Source organism: Cavia porcellus, unplaced genomic scaffold (genome assembly GCF_034190915.1).
Source record: "Cavia porcellus strain 051 isolate PalLab524CR breed Dunkin Hartley unplaced genomic scaffold, mCavPor4.1 scaffold_1, whole genome shotgun sequence".
Lineage (NCBI taxonomy): Eukaryota > Metazoa > Chordata > Mammalia > Rodentia > Caviidae > Cavia > Cavia porcellus.
The window spans coordinates 56691910-56716578 of NW_026947484.1; the positions used below are offsets into that span (position 1 = coordinate 56691910).

The 24669-nt window shown below is 51.0% G+C and overlaps 1 protein-coding gene across 2 annotated transcripts in view; it reads right to left on the bottom strand.

Annotated features, from left to right (window-relative positions):
- Nucleotides 1–1639: 1639 nt before the first annotated feature.
- The window catches only part of Secisbp2l (SECIS binding protein 2 like), a 42922-nt gene continuing 19892 nt past the window's right edge, over nt 1640–24669 (bottom strand). For both annotated transcript variants that reach the window (XM_005004566.4, XM_013154644.3), the window contains 11 exons: nt 23296–23433; nt 21825–21905; nt 21300–21467; nt 21021–21162; nt 19347–19516; nt 18149–18281; nt 15726–15888; nt 13629–13849; nt 12476–12630; nt 7896–8115; nt 1640–5138 (listed from right to left, as the gene is read on the bottom strand). In XM_005004566.4, coding sequence (XP_005004623.1) covers nt 4435–5138; nt 7896–8115; nt 12476–12630; nt 13629–13849; nt 15726–15888; nt 18149–18281; nt 19347–19516; nt 21021–21162; nt 21300–21467; nt 21825–21905; nt 23296–23433 — 2295 coding nt within the window. In that variant the 3' untranslated portion in view covers nt 1640–4434. The remainder of the gene's footprint in view (nt 5139–7895; nt 8116–12475; nt 12631–13628; nt 13850–15725; nt 15889–18148; nt 18282–19346; nt 19517–21020; nt 21163–21299; nt 21468–21824; nt 21906–23295; nt 23434–24669) is intronic.

Consider the following 24669-nt stretch of genomic DNA (forward strand, 5'->3'; position numbering starts at 1 on the left):
AGGCTGTCTGTCCACAGCCCACTTGCCTTCTGATGTTGGCTTCCGAAAGGGGAAACGAGGAGAGAAAAAACGAGCACACGGGGGCGACAGTAACTTCCCTCCTGTGGTTGAGAAGCCTGTGTTGTCAAGTTTTCCTTCTGACCAGAGCTAACAAAATTACCTGCTGACATTTCGTCATCCCTTCCCACGGCAGAGTGCCGTGGAGGGTTTGCAAAGCAATGCAGTTCCCCAGCTCAGGCAAAGAGAAAACTAAACCCAAGAGCTGGGGGGTCCCCGGCCTGGACTGACACTGTTCCTGCTAGGTAGAGACAGGCGCTGCCTCCTATCCATCCACTGGAACCCCACCTGGGAAGGCTGCTGGCTCCAAACATGGTGGCGCACACCAGCAACCCCAGCACTCAAGAGGCTGAGGCAGGAAAGATCGCCGAGTGTTCAAGGCCAGCCTGAGCTATAGAGACACTCTGTAGCAATAAAACGAACGAAATCGGTACCACTCCAGGCTCCGAACTATCCAAGGAACAGATGTAATGTGCCAGGTGCCTGCGAATGCACCCCACTGCCCGGTGCCCCAGATGTCACCGGCTGCTGGCTCCCTCAGCCCAACCCTCTGCCTCCAAGCAAGAAGTTCAGTTCTACTGCCAGGTTGTTGCCACACAATCAATCACCCAACCCTTTTGTTAGTTTTTGAGACAGGTTCTCCCTGTGTTAAAGGCTGGCCTCAAACTCACAGTGACCCTCCTGCCTCAATTTCCGAGTGCGGGGATTATGAGTGTAGGTGGCAGGCCTCATTTCTTTAAGGGTAAACATGTGTGCTCGCCCAGGGCTGACGGATAGCCAGTGTTCCAGTGTTGAGACGGGAGTGCGGACCGAGAAGGAACGGGGGATGGGACGTGTCTGAGGAATTCTGCAGAACTTGCCCGGCCAGGGACCCGCCAGCAGGCTCAGGATGTGCAACCCACAGGCTGCCCGTAACACCGGGCAGACATTAAGCCAGGATCCAAGCTCAGCCAGAAGCAGCTACAGGGCTGCCCTGTGCTTGGTGCTTCGGGAATTTCCCGTGACTTCCCTACACCTCATGGGGTCTCCTTTTGGGCTGTCTACAGGTGCCCCAATGCCCCCTTCTGGTCAGGAAGGAGAAAACCAGGTCACCAGTGGGAAATGTTACTGCGTGTCACACAGCGTTTAGAAAAGGGAAATCTCCCAGCACTTGGGAAGCTGAGGCAGGAGGACTGCTGTGAGTTTGAGATTAGCCTGGGCTACAAAGTGAACTCAAGGCCAGCCTGAACTGCATAGCGTGACCCTGTCTCACAAAAAAAAAAAAAAAAAAAAAAAGAAGAATTTTAAAAAAGGAAATCTCAGCTCTGTCTGCTGTGTTTATCAGCCATCTGTACTGTTTACATATGTCAAGGGGCACGAGTACTTACCATTTGGGGATGATGGAAATTAGGGGCCCGACCTCCTGGCAGAGTCGGCTCCTGCTCCTGAGCCCTGCACGCCGGAAGGGCAGATCCTGGTTCAGTCACGGCTTTATTAGGACCTAGGGCCCCAGGGCGTGCAGTGCACAGAGCTGTCACAACCCTCCACCCGCTGTCACAATCGCCCTCCACCCGCCAAGGAACAAGAGGGAAGCCCCCGAGTGTCAGAGCTCAGACCGATTCTTCGAGTTTTTATTAGAGCATTATCATTAAGACATTATATTATAAATCTGTGTGGTATAGTTAGAAATTAAATTACAAAATAATACAAATACTTTTAAGATGTGATGTGCCAACAAAGTGTAAATTTTACCATTCATTAAGGTTCAGGTTTCAGACTAAGCAAACAGCTTGGCTGATTCTGTGACATGTGTAAAAGCTCAAAGGACACAGAGAAAGATGTCTAGATAAATTATTTCACAGAAAATGCTTAAATCAAAAAAGAAACTGAGTTTTTAGCAGATTAACATTCTAACCTGTTGGCACAACATACAGAAAATACTTACAGGACAACTTTTTAAAGCAAACAGCAGCTTTATAAACAGTAATACTTCTTTATACATATATTAAAGTAACAATGTGTTACGATTTAGCAATTTTATGCTGAAAATGTAGAGATTACTACTCATTTGCACATTATAATTCCCATCCCGCCCACCTCCCCCAACTTATTAAGAAATCAAACAAGTACATTATTTGGATATTAATTTATCAATATTTAAACTATGTGAATTCCTTTTGACTAATTCTTTTCCAAATACTGGAAGCATATAAAATACCATCTCTGCAAAAATGACCTCCAATCAAAGCCTGTAAAAACTTTTCAATGTATAACACATTATTTTTCTATGTTTAGTCAAAAGAAATATATTACATCATTTATAAACATCGTTAAACCAAAAACTAAGCTAATATGAACATCTCTGTCTTTTGAGAAGTAATCTTCATGACAAAGAAATCTACTGAAGCAAAAATCTAAGTTGGGTGTGGAATCCATAACTTAAGTCTTATATTGTGTATTGAAATAGAAATCTCACATTTATTATTGCCAATGAAACAACTTCTACACACCAAGAAAAAAAATCACTGTTTTCATTTTTGTACTGATCAATCTTGTCTTCCTACTGGATCTCTTCCTAGGTCTCTAAAGAGTGAACCACACCAACATCCAAAACTAGTGAAAACTTCCCGAATCTGCACACTTGCGGAAAGCCTGTAACCCTATGTACACAGATCCCAAAGCTTATCTAACGGGAACAGACAGTAAGGACAGCCTCCCTTTCGGCCCCTCTGCTGTCACGCAGCAGGCTATGGTCCCATGCATGGGGAGCTGGCAGAGGGGCGGCTGTGGAAATCACAGCCACCCCTCTCCAGCCCGCAGCACCGCCAGGTCCCTGGTGTTCGGGAGATCTCCTCCCCTTCTCTTTTGATACAAATGTCGAAAATCAAAAGTGACAATTCACATCCAGAAGACAGAGAAAGTGTAAGAGCCCTACGGAAGTCCCTCCCTAAGATCAAGACTCCTAGACTCACTGACCCTGAGCCCAGGAAAGCAGGCAGGACAGCGGGGAAGGTGCGTAGCCCACTCTTGGGCTGGCAGTGCTCAAAACCTGTCACTTGTTTCAATGCACTGGTGCTTCCGAACATGAGGACAGTAAGATCCGCCGCGGGGACCATCTCTGAGGCTTCATTCCTCACAGCCGGCTATGCACAGGAAGGTGGAGGGCGCAGCAGAGCTCCCAGGTGGTCCACAGTGTGGCCAGCACTGTCACTACAAAGCCGCCGCAGCCCAGGGGGCAGCGAGTTCTGGAAGAACCAACCCCAGACCTGCCCCCTGAGCTGCATGGCTGCACGCACAGGTGGGCCCGCTGGGCTGGAGGAGGAGCGGGAGACAGAGCTTGGGCCACTCCGGGCGGCGAGGGCACCACATCCCCGGACAGGTCAGGACCGCACAAGCACGGCAGAACCACCTCAAGCAGCACCGCTGGGCTTGTCCAGCATGAGCCGCCTTCCTGGAAGAGCAGAGGAAATCAACGCCTAGGAAATGGACACGTGCCTTCTCCACGTCATCTACAGGTTCAGCACAATTAAAACGACTTTCTCTTTTCTTTTAAAACCTCCTCTTCTAAGCCTCAATCATCAGGATAACCTTAGAAGTTGTGCAAAATTCCTTTCCCTGACTTCCTGTCAGTAACCACGGTCACTGCCACATGGAGGGTGCCCAAGGCCAGGCACGAAATGCATATTCTGAGAAGAGATGAAGTGGGTTTGGGCCTGGGACGGGCTGACTATAGTCACCCTGTCCGTGGCACACCCCAGGAGGCCTCCACGTCTTCACGAAAACAGACTAAGGCCGAGGGTGCCCCTGAAGTAAGAGGGCAGCGGGGTGCAGCCGCCCCCACACCGACTGCCTGGGGGCACACCTGCCCCTTCTCCCCTCAAGGCTGCCCTGGGCTCCTGGTGGTCTCTGCCTGCCGAAGTCTGGGAGCCCCTCCAGCTTCAGGGACAGTGCTGATCAGAGGGGGCAGCCTGGGCTCCTGCAGACCTGCTGCCCACGGCCTACTTGGCCTCTGACCCTAACACCAGCCCTTTTTACAAGATGCCCAAACGACTTTCTGATCAGACAGCTAGAGTGAAGGAAGCAGCCCTGAAACCAATGCGGGGAACAGCACTGATCCTCAGAACCTGATCTCCAGCTTTCAGGGTGATGGAAACAGGCACTGTGCATCTCTTTTCCTCACACCGGTCCTCCTTTCTAATCACTACTCCTCATTACAAAAGAAGTCGAAACAGATGGGAATTCCCCAGAGATTCTTACAAAGACACCCAGATGCAAATGAAAAGCTAAGCTCCAGAGTGGGCCAGACAGTAAGTGCTACAAAACGCCCAGCCGGCCAGCAGCTGGCCGCAGGGCAAGTACGATGCGGCCGGTGACTCCTGGGTGGGAGCAGTTCCTGAGTTAGGCGTGCTGGGGTACGGCACCTGGCTCTGCAGGCTGTTGGCTTATCAGGCTGCAGCCGCTAGGCTTCTGTGGGTCGGGTGTGGCCTGGTGGTCTGGAGTCCAGGCCTCGGTATCTGGCCCCTGCTCCAGCCCCTCAGGAGCCTCGGCGTCCTCCCCAGAGCTCTGTTCCGCGTGCTCCTCCTCAGGCCCCGCCAGGCTCTTCCCCAGCTGCAGCGTCTCCATCGTCCTCTGGGTCTCCGAGACCCAGGACTCAATCCGGCTGTTGAGCTGCACCTCCACTGAGATGGGCTCGTGGCCATAGTCTTCCTCCTCGTCCTCGTCCTCATCGTCCTCCTCCTCAAGCATGCCGGGCACCAGCGTGCTGGTGGTGCTGGTGATGGATGAGCTGAGCAGGTCCCGGCAGCTGCCATCCAGGGAACCAGTCTCCGTGCTCTGCTGCGAGGCCCACTCCAGCTCGTCGGGCTTCGCCTCCTCCTTGTCGCAGGCTGCAGCCTTCGCGGAGCTGGGCACCCCCAGGCCCGGCGCAGAGGCAGCACTGCCCATGGCCAAGAGGCTCAGGGCCGGCTGCTTTGCTGTGGAGCTGAGGGTGGACGGGAGCCGGCTAGGCTTGCCAGAAGTATACTGTTGGCTGGAAGCCTCCTTCTCATTTTCAGACGTCTCCAGCCCATCTGAGGTCTCCACCATGTTTCTCCAGTTTGTTTCTACAAATTGCAAACAGATTTTTATAAACCGGAGCACGGTTTCAGAATCACCACACTGAAAAACCCAACAGTAAGGGGGAAGAATAAGACCCAGAAATTTGTTGGCTCTACAACTGGTTGGAAAAATTTTAGATTATTCTTGTACTATTCATGTAAATGTTATGCAGGTACAACAGTCCTCCACAATGTGCATGCAAAACCAAGACACAAGGAGACAAACAGCACTGCAGCAGAAAGCAGAAACTCTCACCCTGCGAGTCCAGTGATCACACATGAAATCTGCAGGGCCATGGCCACAGGGGGAGTCGCCCAGGTGTACTGAGCTCAAGGCGCAGGGCTCAAGGAGCAGAGCTCGCAGGCGCCACCAAGGAGTCCAGCACAATCGGCTCCAACTGCCTGCATGTACAGCAGCCAGCAGTGGCCACGTCACCTCACGGCGACCCACTCAATGCACTTCCAACATGGGTGAGCGACAACTCGGAAACACAGGTGGCTCAGCTCACACTGTGATCCCCAAGGACCGAAAGGCTATATGTGATACAGCAGTGATGATCTAAAATTACCTTTCAGGACACAAAATGGGTGCAGAGCAAAAAGTACTGGGAGTCAAGAGGTGAAATAGAGCCCTGCTCCCGACTTCTGGTTTCTGAGGGTTTTTCACTGCACTGCTGCCATTATTCACATGTATGGGGCATCACACGGTTAACAGAACTAAGGCACATCTGACATCAACGGGCTGGCAGGCATTACCAGACCATGAGGAGCCCACAGCGGCTGGCCGAGGTGGGCCAGGGTGGAGTCTGCAGAGGGAAACCCCGCCCTCCCTCCCCAGCAGAAGCTCTTCCTGCTCTCCGCGCCTGGGCGATGACGCAGCCATGTGGCAGCCATCATGCCCCACAGCCCTCTGCCTACACCGAGTCACTCCCAGCCCCCAGTACTACACGTGCCGCCCCACCTCGCCATGCCAGCCCAGCTTCCTGGTGACTCTGGGAGCTGACCACATCACTGTCCACCAGGTTCCCCCCGCCTGGGACAGTCTGCTGCGAGCCCACTCCCCCTACCCCCGCGTCACGCATGCTCACTGCTCCTCTACTACCTGCCACGTGCTGTCCTCTTTCATCCGTCCCCTGGGGTTCCCAGAGGCCCCAGCCCAGGGCAGTGTCTGTGTTCTGAGCTTCTGCCCCATCCAGCTCCTCTCTGTACCCACCTCTGCCTGAGTAAATGAAAATTCTCACATTTTTAATTATGCAAAGAAACGTTTAGGGTCTTAACCTTTTAGGAGCATGGTTGTTTCCTCCCAGCAATTTTTCCCTAACGAGAAACCTGAGGCAGAGGTGATCAGGGTAGGCACGCTCTGGACACCAGCCTCGGGGCGCCTCTCCCACCTGGCTCCGCTCATGCACCCACCCGGAGCGGGTTCACTGCTGGCATCTGCTTGTAGCCCCACTCTGCTGCCTGCCTTGCTCTCCGGCAGGCCTTCGTGCTGAGCCACTTGTCCCCAGCCCTCCAGGCTGGGCCTGAGCTTGGGACCCTGCTGCCTCCGCCCTAGGTGCTGCACGCCAACCTCACAGGTGGCCGCTGCCCTCCGCCATCTCACTGCATAGCAACAGCACTGCTCTCCGGGACCAAGCCACATCCAGCCTCCCTTCTCACTTCCCCTCAGGGCTCAAGGGAAAGCAGCTTGTCTTCCAGGACACAGCCACGGTGGCCCAGGAGCCAGACTCAGGTTTGAGGCCCCCGCAGCCATGATCATCTCCAGTCAGCAGTGTGGCAGAAAGCTGGGCTCACTGAGCCTAGAGACATGGCAGCCAGGGCTGGCACAGCAAAGGGAAGCAGGGGGCCTGGGGGCAGTGTGCTGGCTGGGAAGATTCAAAGGGGGACAGACAGAGGAACTAGGAGCCAAAGGAGGAGGGGAGGAAAAGGGAGGGATGGAGAGAGGTGGACAAAGACTGCTGGGGAGGGAGGACAGAAAGTGCTCTGGGCAGGAGGGAAGCCCAGGCGAGGCCAGCGCTGACCTCCAACACAAACCTGGTGGTTTCTTTCTTTCCCACTCTCTTTCCCACTACAGACTCAGCCTGAAGCAAACATCATACACCCAGGTTTTACCGAAAGGTCAGACTGAAGGTTGTCAGGCCTGTGGTTTACTTTGCATATATAACATGTCAACAACTCGGCACTTTACCGGCGAAGACCCTCTGGCATCCACTTGGTGGCGTGCCAGGAGCAGGGCTCCCGTGTGTGTGAGAACTCCTTGGGCCTTTCTTAGTTTAGGGTTTCGGAATTAAACTCTAGGATTTCACAGAAGTTTCAGTCCCAAACATTTTAAACTTTAATGAACATCTTTCACGTGGATTTCTATAAGCCAAAATTTTGAAGTATCAAAAAATCAGGATAAAAGCTGGGCATGGAGGCTGTCAGACAGACAACTGTGAGCCCAAGGCCAGCCTGGGCTGCATAAAAGAAAAGCAGCCAAAGGAAACAAAACCCACCAAAACCAAAAGGTCGTGCGGATAGGCAGTTACAGAACGACTGCCGTCACTTAAGTTACTTCTAAGCTTAGCCCATTTAAACTGCTTGGTGGCCGGCCAGGCCCAGGGCGTCCTGAGGCTGAGGCCAGCCTGGAAACTGCAAAACACACAGTAAAAACCAAACGGGCTGGGCAGAGCGCCGCACAGGTACCTGCCTACCTGGCCCGAGTGAGGCCTGGGCTCAGCTGCAGGACCAGAGACACCGCCCAGGAGGGGCCGTGACACCCACCGTACTCCTTCTCGTTGACTTCAGAGATGGGCTCGGAGATGACACTGCAGAAGGAGATGGCGCTGGCCGCAGAGGGGTTCCGGGAGTGGCCCATGTGGTGCGGCACCTTCTTCACGTTCTTTAGGGCCTCCTCGGCCTGCTCCTGCTCCATGGCCGCGACCATGTCTTTGTACGCCTTCCTGGCCTCCTCCGTGAGCTCCACCAACTTATTGAACAGGCCCTGAGGGAAACGGGGACGCCATTAGCCCGCTTTCCGGGGGCTTGCACTCTTGCTCCTAGCTATGACCACCTCCACTGTTCCAGCATCCAAATGCAAACTGCAGAAACCTGCACAACACTCTGGGTTGCTCTGCTGTTTGCTTTTCTCAGCCTGAGGACAGTTCTCGATGGGCATGGTGTGGGACATGCCAAAGGTTCATGGACTAGGGAAGATGCAGAACTTACTAACCAAAGTCCTACAGTCTGGGCAACACAGGTCGGTGTAAATACACAGCACGAGGCCGCGCCTGTATGTGCCAGATGGTGACCTTCACGGACACGTGGGCCTCCCTGGACTCCCACCAGAAGCTTTCACTGAGGCCCTCAACTGAGCACAGTGTGAATAAAGAAGCTCAACTGGGGGACGTGACCTGGACGCTACCAGAGGAATTTCATCCAAAGTATAAACAGTGCCTAGACAAGGGCAGACAGGACAGCAAGGCTCCCGTCTTCTCTCTAAGACCCTGCTCCTTAAGTGCAAACCTTGTTAAGACGCTGCAGCAGAGCCTGTCCCTGCCAATGAATTCAGGCGGGAAGTGCACGTCACAAGCTCCAGCCGCTGCAGGCGACACTGTGAGAGGAGCAAAGAGTGGGCGTCCGTGCTTCCAACAGCAGGGTGGTTAGGAACAGCCCCCCTGGTGTCACCTGGGGAGTACCTACAGCGTCTGATACACTGTGCACTTCATTGCAACCAATGGGAAACACGGGTACGCGTGTATGCGATTGAGACTCAGACGGGTTTTATAACATAAGTAAGGTAGAAACCGTTAGGAACAAAAGAACATAGGGGAAGAGAAAAAAAAAAAAAACAAAGGGAGAAGCTAAGATCAGGGAATGAAAAGCCTCAAACATACGGCCCAGGAGTGGGAGTTCATATCCAAGGTGAGCATCAGCAGATGGTAAAAGTAATCCCGGCCCTCTGCTTCCTTATTAGGGATGTACACGTTTAATCACACCGTCATTACTTCTTATAGTTCCATGTGAGAAGAATATGCTTTGGTTTAAATCATTTATCCACCTCGATATAGCAGACAGTAAGTAAAAAAGGCACACAAAGCTAGCAAACACTGTGTAACACAAATGCACACAAACAGCCTTCCACACAGAACTCCTAAGGAAGTTGATAACGGAAGGCATGGCCACGCTCCTGACTGATCATTCCTAGCCCATGAACTCCGGCATCAAGCAGAGCGGGAGTCGGATTTCATCAGTGGTCCTCACGCCTGGCCCTTCCTTCCACATGGGTGTCATCGCCTCCCTCCACACACCCTGGCACAGGCAGAGGCACACGGGTCACCATCCGCTCAGGGAACGTCTCCCACATGCTCACTGGGTTAGCCAGGGGCCTGCCAGCAGGACCTCAGTCACCACGGGAGGAACATGTGTAAGCACAGCCCTGCCCTGTGACCACCTGCAGCGCAGGAGAACACGGACCCCTGACAGTGTAGACTGACCACACATTCAGGGAAGGGTAGGCAGATGATCACATGGGCAGTGCAGGAGACCACCTAGGAATGGGCAGGAGATGGGGGAAGTGGGCAGAATGCGAACACCGTAACCACAGAGTATGGGTTTAGATACAGATAGATACAGTAAGGCTGATATTCTGGCTTGTATCTGATGTCCCCCAGCCTCACGTGCTCTTAGGTGGGGACTTCAGGGGGCGGCTGGGTCCGTGTGTGTGTGTGTGTGTGTTGTGTGTTATGGGTGCGACACTTGGATTAAGGGGGTGGATAGTGGAAGCCCCACTCTGGGCATGGGTGGCACCAATCAATGGGCTCGCAGCCTGGATGGAGTATAAAGGGACAGAAAGAAGGCAGGCTTGCTGCTGCTGCTGCACTGTGCACCCTCCTCCCTGCCATGCATGAGCTGTTTCTCCTCTGCTACGCCCTCTGCTATGCCACCCTTCCTTAGAGCCAGCCGACTATGGACTAAAACCTCAACAAGAAATGAACTTTTCCTCCTTTAGCTTCAGATGTTGGGTATTTTGTCCCAACAACTAGAAAAGTAACCAGGGCAGATTTCAGTACAGAGTGGAGCTGTTGCTGTGACCTTATCTGGCCATGTGGTTCAGAAGCCTTTGGGACTGGCTTGTGAGCAGAGTCTGGGAAGGTCTGGAGATGCCAGCTGAAGAAGCAGCCCTAGACTGCTTTAAGCTGCACTTGATGGGAGCCCCCATCAGAGCTCAGTGAAGCAGAGTGCTGACAGAAAAGCAGCTGGTAAAAACCGGGCTCTGCAGGTGTCTGTTGGAAAGCAGTGTACTGGTACTGAGACTCTAGATCATGTGTGCTCTGCTCTGGCCAACAATCTGTCTGCTTTTCCCTTGTGTCCAGAGACTGAAACTGGGATTAAGGGCAGTGGACTAATTTAATCTTGTGGAAGAAATTTCAAGGCAGCTAATGTTGAGACAGTGGCGTAGCTACCATCGGGGCACTTTAGTTCAATCTATGTTGGGAAACGAGAGCAAGAAGCCCAGCAGGATGATTTAAAACATTTTGTGTTTGTCCGGCAAGGAAATTTTGTTAAAGTTTCAAAGGGCAAAGATGGAGCAGAGGAGAAACTAGTTGCTGAAAAGAAAAAGATGGACTGGGAACATCACAAGAATCAGGACTTTGGCCTCTGCAGCTTCAGAGTTGTAAAGATGAAAGACTTTGCTTCAAGAAGTGAGCCCAGAGCACCATGTTCCAGAATGGCAGTCATCTAGAGTAGTTGCTCCTCAGGACTGGGTTCAGAGGCACTGGGCCTCTACAGTCAAGAGAGAGGGAGGCCTGTCTGCTGCTCCGGCTTGTGGCAGACCCTGGCATCACTCGTTTTAGGCGCATGCAGAATCCAAGAGTTGGGTGGTCAGGAAGGCTTCCACCCAGATTTCAGAAGAAGGTTTGGGGGGCCAGGGAGTGTGCTCCCAAGATAGCAATGTGTGAAGCTGTAGGTGTGAAGCCAAAGGTGCAGTGGAGATGCCAGAAGGCTGGAGAAGCCAGGAACATAGATCATCTGAGGAAAGCTGTAAGGAGGGTGCAGAGCCAGCCCAAGAGAGAAGCCCTGGAAACTACAACCAAGGGAAGTGCCACAGGGGCAGAGCCACCCAAACCCTTTGGAGTTTGCATCTTGTCACAAACTGCCCTAGATGCTCAACATGGAACTATGGGACTTGGTCCCATTCCTTTTTAACCCCCTAATTGAAATGGGAAGGCTTCTCTTGTGCCACTGAATGTTTGAAGTGTTTAACTTTTCTTTTGCTTGTATAGGAGCTCCCAGCTAAGTGTTTGCCTTAAATCTCAGAGGAGACTTTGGACTTGGACTTTTCAGCAATGCTGAAACTGTTAGGACTTTGGGAACTCTTAGAGATGGACTGAATGCCTTTTGCATAAAGGATGTACACAAATCTGTAGGGGATGGGATGGAAGGCTAAGGCTGTGACCAGATACCCATAGTCATATGTGGAGTTTTTGGGAGGTGCTGCATTAGGGTGTATGGATGTGGATTAAGGGTGTGATGTTGGGATTAAAGGGATGAATAATGCGAGTACCACTCTGAGTGTGAGTGGCACCAATTAGAGGACAGCCTGGAAGAAATACAAAGGGCCAGAAACAAACCAGCCTGCTGCTGCTGCTGCTGCTTGCTGCCTCCAGCCTGCTGTCTCTGCTGCACAATGCCCCTCTGCCATGGAACCAGCCAGCTAAGGACTAAAACCTCTACAAACAGTAAACCTTTCCTCCTTTAATTTCTGGGTATTGGGTATTTTGTACCAGCAACTAGAAAAGTAACTAAGACAGAAGAAAGGAAATGGTTGACCAATTATATCAAAGTAGTTGGGAATCAATCATCACAAATGCCCCTGAAATACCACGGCAATATACTGCGCATGGCAAGCTGTGCTAGCCAGCTGCCAGCAGTGCAGGTGTTACAGGTACACAGCTATTCTGACAAATGGGTGCAGATGTTTAATATTCCAAAAGACAATTCCTTCAATTAAAGGATCTGTTTCTCTAGAGTCCTGGAACACAAACGTACCCATCACAAAGCATGAAGAAATTACTTTGCATTGCATTATGTTGGCTATCTTTAACCAGCAGTTAAATGTGACCAAGTCCTGCACCACTGAGCCCAAAAAATTAAACCCACTATAGCACAAACAGGAAACTCCAGCTTTCCAAGCTGCCATAGAGCTTCACCACCTAAAGGAAATGCCATATTCAAGGGTCCCCACTTACGCTCTAAGACCTCAATTTACTTCCAACACTTCGGCACAGCAGTGCCATGTGCCAAAGGAAACGTGCTATGTGTGGCAGCAGGGGAGAAGAGAAGTGCCCCTGAATTCGTACCTCTGCGCCGAAGTAGTTGAAGATCCCCACGACACTGACGGGAACCAGCTTGTTCACGCAGCGCCCTAGAGCTTTTCTCCCAAGGGCAAACACAAAAGGAATTTCTTGTTCCCGAGCCATAGCGATCACATTATAGAGTGCCTCGTCCAGGCCGCCTGTGGGATCAACACACACAGAGGTCCCAAGTTAATCACTTCCCGTCCGAGACATCCCGGCCTGCGGCACAGAGCAGCAGAGGCCGGTACACACCTCCAGCTGTTTGTGTATTACAGACCTGCGGCTTTCTTTCTCAATTAAAATTCCCAACTTCCTCAAAACTAGAATTTCTGTTTTCCACAGTGACTAGCAGAGTCAGAATCAACTTCCAATTTAAGCCAGGCCGATAAGAAACCCTAGCACTCTGAGGCTGAGACAGGAGGGTCACAAACTCAAACCTAGTCCGGGCAATGAAGTGATGACCTCCATCTCAAAGTAACAAATAAAGGGCTGGGGACGCAGCTATGAAGGTCCTGGGTTCAGTCCCTAGTATTGCACTGAAAAGGTATTATAAACAAATACATATATGCACAGTTAATAAGCCTAACGGAGAAATCATTAAAATTGTTCACAGCACTGAACTTCTCTCTCTAACCTGTCAGCTCACAAAGCCAGGTGTTTGCTGCCCTGGGGCTTCCCCAGTACCATGTGCCGCATCTGACCTGCCCCACCTACCCTGAAGGCCCCTGCAGGACACATGTCACAGCATAGTTCCCACAAGGCAGTTACCACGCAGGAGCCTCCACAGAAGAGGCTGTCTGGCTCTCTAACCACAGGCCCTTCCTTCTCTCATTCTTTTTTAGCGGGGAGGCTACCGCCGTAAGGTGACGGGAATACATCAGAAAGGAACACACCTGACTGGTTCCCACTTTGGTCACAGCAAAGTGGACATGGGACAGATCCCACCAAACCCTTTACCAGTATTCATACTGAGAGTTTTCTTCATGATCCAATCTCAATTATTGTACCTAATCTACATACTGATTTTATTTTCTTTCCTCATGCACACTATTTTGTTTTAAAATTATACTTTTCTGAAAAAAACATAAGGTTCACTCTAAAAATCTGCTCTTCCACCGAACAGGCACCAGGGCGGGCAGAAGCAAATCGTGCATGCCTTTGGACTGGATCTTCTCACAGTTGGGAGAGATGATGACACACTTGATCTTGTTCAGCTTCATGTGCTTGGTGACCTCCCGCAGCCCCATGACCAGCCGGCGCCTGGCCTTGGCCCGCGCGGGGTCCTTCTGGTAGACCCGCTCCTGGAAACTGACCAGCTCCTGCAGGAGCAGCGTCACGCACTCGTCGATCTCTTTGGAGAGAACCTGGTTGCAGTATCTGTGAAGGGAACAACAGGGACCTCCTTTCAAACCACCTTCTGGCAATTACAAAGCTGCGTTAAGAAAACAGCTTTAGAGGCTGGGGATTTAGCTCAGCAGCATAAGCGCCTGCCTCGCAAGCAGGGAGTCGTGAGTTTGATCCCTGGTACTGATAAAAAGGAAAAAGACAAAAAAAAAAAAAAAAAAAGAAAGAAAGAAAGAAAACAGTTTATGAGATCACACAGGTTTCATGAAAAGTCAAGTCCCTCAAACTTTCAAATCCTCCATGCAGCTAGCAAAACAGAAGAGTGGTACAGACTGTCTCTGTCTCTGGATTTTCCAATAAACTGGTTTTTAGTAAAAAGTGGGTCCCGACTGTTAAATTTCTAAAGCCAAATGTTGCCCTTCTTTAAGACAAAACAGATAAAATGTTTAAGGTGTGTCTAAGGTAGGAAACACATGTAACTTCTAACTCAATGTCTGAATACCTGCACTGCATTCCCCGAGCCTAGAGAATCCCCAGGTGTTTCTTAGCCACACAGTAAAGTGCTGGGCAGAGGCCTCGGGGCCCCTCTGGTTCGGCAACCTAGAGCCGTGCAGGGTGAACTCAACAGTCCAACCGAAGCCCAAGCCAACAAGGCCTTGAGACAGACCTCACAGGGACTTTGGGTCAGAGTGTGATGCTGGGTGCCGGCCAGCTAACCGTGAGGGACAGAAAGGCAGTGAGCAGGAGGTCACTGTGGTCCTCACTCGTGGACAGGAAAGTCGCCCAGGGCATTCCTTGTGCGTTCTTCCCATCTTCTCATTGGAAGCAGGTATCAAACAGCGAGCCTTGGGTAACTTCACCCAGCAGTAACAGGGCAGGCAAAATCAGAGTTTGAAGTTTTACACTGGGAAAATCTAGGCCTGAGCAGCTTCATCACAAAAGGAACCGCACTGGGAATTTCATGCAAGCAATGCTTAAATAAGGACCAGTGAGGCACTGCCTCACAACTGCACAGACGAGAAAGCTGAACCGCAGCAAGTATCCAGAACTAAAGACCAGAACATCAAAATGCAATTTTCTTCCTTCTTTCTTTCAAGCTATTTCAGACATATGCAACATTTTATTCTTTATTTGTTCCACATCTGTTATTTGACATTTAATTAACTTCTCAAAGCTAGGCAAGAAGTATTCACTCAAAAACAATGGAATAAGGACAAGTAACAACAACAATATGGTCTGGACTCTTCCAGATCATACATATTCTCACCCTGCGAGTCTTTCATATGTCATTTTTAAAGGGAAAACTAGCTCACTACACAAATGTCAAAACCCTAAAATATCTCACAGCAGTAACTGTTAAAGGTCGTTCACAGATGGAGTATCATATTGTGTGACTCCTTAGTTATCTCAATTCTAAAACTTAGCAGCTTAACAACAAATATTTTAGCGGGATGTGCAGGTCAGTGGTAGAGCTCCTGTCTTGTGCAAAACTCTGAGTTAAAAATAGTAAGTTTTATGGTGTAGGTGCATTTCAAGTAACAAGGTCTTAAAAAGCCTAGTTCATGTAGTTAATTGGTCAGTTTTTTAAAGGACCAATATTCATAAAAGCAAAAGCATCTGAAAAGGGAAAAACATGTAGCACAATATCTTAAATATATAAAATGTACGAGGCCAGGTTTCTCAGACAGAAACACTGATGCAAAGAGAATATATTTCCTGTCCAGCAGACTTGTGTCAATGCTGAAGAAGAGAACACTTCATACATGACACAACCAGCTGGTACACAGAATCGGAAAGGACTTAAAAGACCTCTGAGCTACGCCTGCTCAGCTCACCAAGTAACAGGGATGATGCAGAACCATAATCAAGACTCAGAGTATTTGAGCTGAGAGATGAGGGAAAAACTTACTCTCTGAATCTTTTGCTGTGGATCTTGGTTATTGTGGAAGATGCCATGGGGCTGCCGATCCCGGAGCTGGCAGGAGAGCCTTGGGACACAGGCGTCATGCAGTACGGGGAGTTCTGACTCGCTGGAGAGAGCGAGGTATCGCTGGGCATGCTCAGTCCGGCATCTGTGGAGATGCGAGTCGAGGGAAAGAACCCAGGCTGCAAATGCGGGAAGGCACCTCGATGCCCCACACGTCAGCTACAGGAGCTGCTTTTGGGTCACAAGTTAGCGAGGTGGGCATTTTTCCTATCACAAATAAACACCTCTCCCCACTATGAACATGAGGACTTCCTATTATCTATTAAATTACACTGAAAAAACCCAAAAACAAATGCAGCCTGGCAGTCTCCACAAAGAAGATGAGAACAGGCAGAATTGTACAAACCTGCATTCCCAGAGGTTTCATTACGAAAGGTCTGCACCTCTTTACGACCTTGTTGCCCTGCTCGGCATTCCCACCGATTTTCTGGAGTCGCTGTCTTCCTGCTCTAAGCCCCCCTTACACGGCCTGCTTCTGCAGGCTGCTATGCTCAGGGCTGCGGCTCCAGTCACCAGCTGGAGTCCACCATGTCCTTCCCTCAGCTCCAATTCTCCCTCAACAGCCAGACCCATGTATGGCGAGGTCCCCTCTGCAAAGCCATATCTCTCCCTGAGCTCCTGTGACCAGGGCTGCCACCACGAGGCTTTCACTCTGCCCCACCGCCCCACTCCCACTGCTTACTAAAAATACACGCGAGACACGTGCAAGGCAGACTTGCAGAGAACGGACGGAGAATCCTAAATCCAGGGGGCCTACTGAGTCAAGAATGAAGGGGAGTCCTAACTGAGCACGTCCTAGGGGAATGATGCCCAGAGGTAAATTCACTTTCCTAAAACAATGAAACACTGCTGCCTAATCCGTTTATAAATCAGATTTCAGTGCACCATGAGATCGTGTGTGCTGGGAACTTACTATCTGAGACTAAATCATATTTGCTGGAATCCTATGTGCTCATTGCTGACTGGGACTAAATCTTTACTGACCAGCTATGCTCTGCTTTGCAGTTCTGTACTCACTGTGCACATGTACTCATTTTCCCAAAACAAAAAATAACAAAAGGACTCAATGGAAAATACCCTATAAAGAAAGATACACAGTTTTACAGAGGTGAGGCGAAATGAACGGAGCCACAAGAGCTCCAGAGGTGAACTGACTACTGGGGAGCTCTGAACTTTTTTCTTTTCTTTGGAGACAGGGTCACTATTATTTAGTGCAAGCTGGCCTCAAACTCACAGCGACGCCTCTGCCTCAGTCTCCTGAGTACCGGGATTACAGACGTGCATCACCACGCCTGCATGAGATCTGCTGTCAAGGTTTACAGTTCCAGACGGAAGCCTCAAGGCTGACGTGTATGTGCCCACTACAGAGCACATGCGGCCACCGCAACCTCTCCCTGCCAAGGCGCATTCACAGGAAACTGCTCTCAACATTAAAAAAGGTCCCTGAGCAGGCAGCATGACTGCCACTTAGCATAACCAGCTTCCCCCACTTCAAAGGGCTAAGCCAGGCCCAATGCAGACCCACCGGCTGCAACGCAAGCCTCCCTTCCCCTGACCGTAGGCCTACAGGGTGCTGGGATGCGTGGGGCTACTGCAGGACTCGATGTGATGCTCAGCGTGGACCACACAGTCCAGACCACAGGGCTGCCTGGGGAGGACCAGGGCAGCCGCCTCCGCCCCACGCTTACGGTCAGCAGAGTGGGCGCCTGCCTTGGCTCGGCCTGGAAGCCACGGCAATCACAGACCCCAGCACCCTAACCGTCCACACAGGCTTGGGCCAGTGAGGACTGCTGCACACTGTGATGGAGACACGCAAGTTACTTTGTTTACTAAACCTGGGCTTGCTGTTCTGTAAAATCCTGAGTTAAAATGTTTTACCAGCTATGGTGTACGACAGAAAATGCGTCACAGATTTCTGGTCATGTTGTTATGATTACATACATAACACGGCTAGTGCTAGAAAAGTGAATGGCTACTCACTCACTTTTGAAATGCAGAGTTGCAGCCCACCAACTCGGAGGAAAATCTCATTGGGTCCCTTACCAGCACTATCAGAGCAGGCTTCCTAGGCCCACGTCACCCGAGGCCTGGCTCACCGCTGCCTTGTGCAGCAAGTGCGCTGGCCAAGGGGCAAATAGAGGGACACAAAGAGGAAATCGGTGCGAACCAAGGATGGCACTGCGTCTATGGAGCCACACGCTGATGTGTCCATTTCCCAAAACACCTGGCCCATGTGCTGTCCCCATGGCCCCTCTCTCAGCCCCCTCAAGCAGGCCCATCCTCAGCCCATGAGCGGGGTGCCGCGTGCCGTGTGCAGCCCAGGCCCTGGCTGGCCCTGCTCTTACCTTCCTGGGAGGGGCCCTCCCGCGGCAGGGTGTCCATGAAATCCAGAGGCGGCTCTGCAGGCTCCTCGGCCCCCAGGACACTGTGGTCCACTGCTAAGCGGCCCTTCTTTTCCTCTCTTTCTTTCAAAATAACCTAGGAGTCATGACAGCAGTCTTACTGATCGCGTCAGGTCCACACTGAGGGTCACAGCTCGTCCAGGACACAGCAGTGGGCCTTCACACACACGCAGGCCTGCGGGAGCAGGCAGGTGGCTGTGTGTTTGCTGGGTTACATGGACACTGACTCCCGAGAAGGTGAATGTCAGCGTAGGTGCCGGGAGCTGAAGAAAATACGGTACCCAAAACACAGAGGCCTGAGAACATACGGTATCAAGTCACATCTCCTGGGTTCGTTCCTTAAACCTACGACAAACTGAGTTTCCAAAAACATAACTGGAGTGTAAATCGGTTTGGAAACCAGTTCGCAGAGCTCACTCGCCTTACACTGCACAGTGTCCCGCTCTTTGGATTCAGGCTGTCGTACCCTAAGAGCTGGGACTGCTGGAGCAGTGTAGTGTCTTCCAGTCACAGGTGGGGATGGCAGTCACCTACACAATGCACAGTGGCCCGCAAGCGAGGGCACATGCACTGCGGTCCACGGCTGGTCTGGGCTGCACTCTGCATCTGCGGAGCACTCGCCTGGGCTGGGTGAGGCCCCAGGTTCCGTCTCCAGGACAAAACCAGAACACCAACAAGCAAAGGAAAACAGCCCGGCAAACACAGGGCTTCTGACTCGCAGGGTCCAGTGCTGTGGGCAATTAAATGTTTAAGTGGGTTTTTAAAACCTTATAGAAAACAATTCATTCTCTAGGGCCTTGTTCTATCTGAAACACTGTTATAAAGCTGATGGTATCTCCAACTCTGAATTAACTATTCATTGCAAAGACGCACATATATGAATACTTCCAATAACCTACTGGCCAACCCATGACGACTCGCTCTTGTTTTTTGTTGTTGGTCTATGCAGTTCAGACTGGCCTAGAACTCACTGTGTAGTCTAGGCTGGCCTCAAACTTGCAGCAATCCTCCTGCCTCAGCCTCCAGAGTGCTGAGATTACAGGTATGTGCCACCACACCTGGCCCATGACTCACTTCTGAAAAACAGACTTAAACCCTTTAAACATTCTGTAAGGTAGAAGATTCCCAGGTTTCAGATTACCTTTTTAAGTGCTGTGGGTCTTTTTAGCTTTGCAATTTCCTTCTCTCTTCCTTTTTTCGCTTTAGAGGAAGTAATGTCCAAAGCGTTAAAGGACGTCAAACAGGGCTGACTCTTGGTTAAAGGTTTTCTGCTGGCAGAGTCTTTAGGGTGAAAAGCAGCCGTGGTAACCACTAAAAACAAACAAGGATGTTACTACTATGGTTTTACCACCTCGGCCAGTTCCACGTCCTTCAAAGTTCCCAATAATAAATCTGCAAAAGCAGCCTCTTCCCGTGGGAAAAACAGCAGGGGCAGCTCCCCGCAGCGCCGGGCCCCTGGGGCTTGGTTTCTATCCACCACTCCCCTCTCTGAGGGTGGCAAGCCAGGCTGAGGGGCAGCACCACAGCCCGAGGTGGGGACTCACAGGGACACACGAGGACATACGAGGACTCCACTCTGCCCGCGCTCATCCGTCAGCACCGCCTGACCTGCGGGGTCCCAGCTGTGGCCAGTAGGACTCCTCACTCCTGCTCAGCCTGCGGTTTACTTATCTCCACCAAGACACTTGGAGGACTGTCACTCCTTTTTGGGGGGTGGGAAGTACTGTGGACTGGACTCAAGGCTGCCCCACTGAGCTACGCCCCAGCCTTTTTTACTGTGAGACAGGGTCTCCCAAAGTTGTCCAGGCTGGGCTCCCACTTTTGATCCTCCTGCTCAGCCTCCCTCCTCACACTGCCATTAATAAAGAATGCTGGTGTGTCCTCCACTGACGCAGGGTACCGCCCAGCACTTCTGAACTCGAGGACGGCTGCCTGACCTTCCCTCGTCCTGCAGCCCTGACCCCAGCTTCTTGCTGCAGTGGGTGTCCAGAGTCCCAGGAAGACGCACTTGTCCTTGGTGGGAAGGCAAAGATCCGGGGGAGGTGCAGACCTCACTACGACCCAGCCCCCACCCTTCTACCCCTACACACACACACACACACACACACACACACACACACACACACAGAGTTTGGTCCAAACTTCTACTGCCATTTAATTTAAACTGGATTACTTAGCAGTTCAGAAAACCAAACTGCTTGTCATTTTTATTTTATCTCTGCAGAAGAAAAAAAAAATGTGGTTGGTTCAAAACACACACCAAGTGACATTTCAGTAGAGATGTGCGGGCGGGCCCTGAGCGAGCAAACAGCGCTGACTTCCAGGAGCAGCACTCCAGGACAGGGAGCAGCTGGCTCACAGACAGCAGGCCTGGAAGCCAGGGCCAGCGAAGACGTGACCTCAGCAGCACTGTGGCCCTCCTCCACGTCAGGACAGAGGCCACTAGAGGATGCTGCGGCTGTGGTGACAGAAACCAGCTCTGAGCCACCCGGGCACAGGGAGGCAGGCTCAGGAACAGACAGGAGTCCTGAGCAGTGGCAGTGCTGCTGGGGTCTGAGAGGGGTTGCGGGGCGAAAAGGACAGTGCATCACAGGAGAAGGGGGCGGTAAGGAGGGTTAGGGTTAGGGTTAGAAGGGCTGAATGTTCAGAGAAGGGATACAGACAGCTCCAAGGTTTGTGGTCTGAGCAGACCTCTCTCTCTCTCACACACACACACACACACACACACACACACACACACACACGAGCCTCAGACCCACAGCACGCACAGCACACTGCTGAAGCCAGACAGGAACACCACAAACCCCGCACTCACCAGTGCAAGCCAGGGGCCTGGTGTTGGTGATCTGCCGCGCTTTCATGGCCTGCTGTTGCTTCTCCAGGGCCGCCAGCATGTCCCCCAAGTCCAGCTGCACGGGGGCTTTGTTTTTTTTCCCAGCTGCTTTGGATAAAGCTTCCTGCAAGATGCACACAGACATCGGTGCTGTGCCCCGTGTGGAAGGGTGAGAGCCACGGTGGCTATGCTGACCGCTCCTCCGACCATCCTATCAAACTAGGCAAGTGACCCCACAGCAGCCCAGAAAGCCACACGCACCTGTAATTTTTTTTGCTCCATGCTGATTTCTGAATATTCCTGCGCTGTGGCGAGGGCCGCTGCCAGCGCTTTCTTCTTCTGACTCTTTGCACGTTTAGGGACGGAGGTGGTGATGGGAATGGGCGTCTGAACGATATTGATTGGTGAGTTCTCGGGTAGGTCATCCAGCTGTGGCAAGCAGAGAACAGTCTGTCAGCAACCTCTAACACGGACGTGATTGGGCAGGGGCCCTGCGGTGGGACTGGCCTGAGCCCCTTGGAGGACTCCACATTACAAACACTGAGGGAAAACTGGATCCCCATGGACAGAAAAATGAGAAACAGCATCAGCGGAATGCAACAGGGCATGCAAAGCAAAATTCCTCCGAAGTGAAACCCTGACAACCAACAGACTTCTGCAGAGAACGGGGTTTTCCTCTCATTCAGGAGTGTGGGTTCCACAGGAAACATTTGTTTTGGGTATTTTAAAAAGCAGTACTAAGGTGAGTAAGAAACATAGTGCTTATCTTTAAGAAGAGGCACTTACTACTTTTGAAGAAAGTTTCTGTTGAATACTCTCATCCTTAGCATTGCTGTTCTCGCTTAGCTGTTGAAACCCATCTTCATCCTGAAACAGATCACATGTTAGTAAAAAACAACTCATGGCAACGTCCTAAGGAAAACCTTTTACAATGCTTAGAAACAACAAAAATGGGAGAAGAACTCTGTGCTCTACTGATGACCTATTTCAAAGCAATCTTAAAAAGGAAACTTCATTTCTGGGGCTGGGGATTTAGCTCAGCAGCATAAGCACCTGTCTGGCAAGCTCGAGGTTGTGAGTTCGATCCCTGATACCAGAAAAAAAAAAAAGACACCTCATTGCTCCCATGCACCACCTAGCCGAGTTAACTGCTGAGGTGTGGAGACCCATCTACGTATGTCAGCCTCGGACCTCGGTGCCTCTTTTCCAGTGCTGTTCCTAATTCCTCTGCAAGATGGGCAGGCAATTAAAAAAGAGAAAAAACATTCAAACTGGATTTTATCACAGTCGGGTTATTTGGAAAAGACTTTAAACAGTTTAATGTGAATTTTATTAACGTATTTCCTGTCTCACACAACTATATACAACTGCATGGTAAAAGCTGAAAAAAATCATTTTCTACCCAAGTTAATTCCATAATCAACATCCTGCTTTACACAAAAGTGTGCCCAACGCCTTTAATGAAAGGTGAGCACGGCCGCCACACAGCCCAGAGCACACAGTGACAATGTCACGTCCAGACGTTAAACTGCCCGGATCCAGTAACCGAGAGGGACCTGAGTCTCTGGGTTGATCATGAAGCTCATCTGATGGATTCTCTACTTCTGTCCAGTCTAATCTCTGCATAGGGATCTATCTTATGGGATTTATGAAATGAATCACACCAATGTTACCACAGACGTCTGCCTCACCAATTCTACTTGCTCTTTCAAAGCTATTCCAAACAGTCTTCCGAGTGGCCTTATCTCCACTCCCAACCCCGACCCCACGGCGCGCTCTGGGTGTGTGTGGCCTCCTGTGAGGGCCGTCCACTGCACCGGGCTCCACACTGGGCTGGGCTGGTGGGGCGAGGCAACACCTGCTGGGCCGGGAGTCCCCAGCTGCCCTCCTTCCCCTAGGGTCTCTCGAGCAGCAGCACACACTGACTAGACCGACTGCTCCGAAACGAAAGGCCTTGGAAGGACGAAAACAACAGGAAGGCAGAGAAAACGTTTCCTACTGGAGGAAACACAGAAATCAGGGCCTGCCTCCACACAATACCTCCAAGCGCACCTACCTGACAAAACCCAGTGACATAAACATGAACGGAGTAGACTAAATATAACCAAGGGGAAAACCGGCTAATACTTCTGAATAATTTACAACTTTAGAGGCACATGTTAAGACATAAAAATAGTTCCACTTATAATACAACAAATTAAGTTTCTTAGGGAAACATTTTCTATAAAGGTCTATGAACAGAGCTTTTTAAAAATACCTCAAAATATAGAGACTCAGGATTTGGGTCGCTTCTATGGGACTGAGAAGGGTTTAAATGCTTATTATTGTCTTGTCTCTTTTGCAAATTCTGTCTTCTTTCTGAGGAAGTACTGTGTCCTCGGCGTCTGAATCCAACCTACAACCCAGGGGGAAAAGAAACTCTTATTATTTCTACAGATATTTAAGTATAACACACTTGCAGGGAAAGTACACGGAAGCATATAACTCAATGAATTCTCAAAAAGTATAAAATTTTGTTAAAAAGTTAAAATTTCTTACAAATAAGATAATTACAAGGAAAAAGGATAATTATAAGGAAAATATGAAATGTGACCCCACGCATTACCCCTTTACCCTGTACATGAACATTTCCATCAGCCTGGATTCATAGGAGCAAAACCTACAATCGAGCCGCTGCCTGCACCCATTCCCAGAGAACAGAGAAGTCAGGGACTCGAGGAGGTGGCAGGTGGCCAGGGAAGTCCACGGGGAGGGGTGGTGGTGGTGGTAGTAATTCTGTCTTCAGATTTTAATTCCTAGGGGAAAGTACTTAATAAAAGTCTTTTCAAGAAAGCAGACATTAGGAGATAAAATTCTCATTCAGCTACATCTGTTACTATTGTCCTAGCACGCGTTTGTGTCCCTCGGAACCCACACATTGAGACCCTGAATGGCGCACAATGGTACTGGAGACCGGGGCTGTGGCCTTGTGCACTGGGCCACTGCTGTCTCCCGGGCCCCGCGGCCAGCAAGGCAGCTGCTGCTCACAGCCTCGTGGCCACAGTCCTTTCCAGCGGTGGCCCTCCAAACTCTGCCCATGTCCACTCTCTGAAGGGACAGCCACACGCTGCTCTGCCTGCTGCTGCATCTAGAAGCAGCACAGGTGCACCCATGCAGTCACAAAGACTGAGAAGCAGTTCTGAAAAACCCAACCAAAAAAAGGGGGAAATGCAACTCGACCTTCATTCTTGGAGACCAAAGTCCAGGTTTAAGCTGAAGCCCAAAGACCAAAGGCCCAGTACAGCTCCAGAGGCCCAAACCCAAGCACTCAGCAGTCCTCGGAAGGCGCCGCCCATGGTGGGAAGGCACCGCCCGGCTGGGAAAGAGCCCCATGGACAGAAAGGGGGCCCGGTGAACAGGGTAAAGCAAGGACCCTTACTTCAAACTCCGATTGAACCCTCAGGATCTCCTCACGCTAACAGAACAGTGCCAGGGACGGAGATGAAGGCTGCGGACCAGGCCACTGCCTCCCTTTCTGAGGAGGACAGAGACAGAGGTGACCCAGAAACAGGAGGACAGCAAGTGTGACGGTGCACGCCAGCACTCTGGAAGCTGAGGCCGGAGGAGTGCGAGTCTGGGCCCTGCCTCAGTA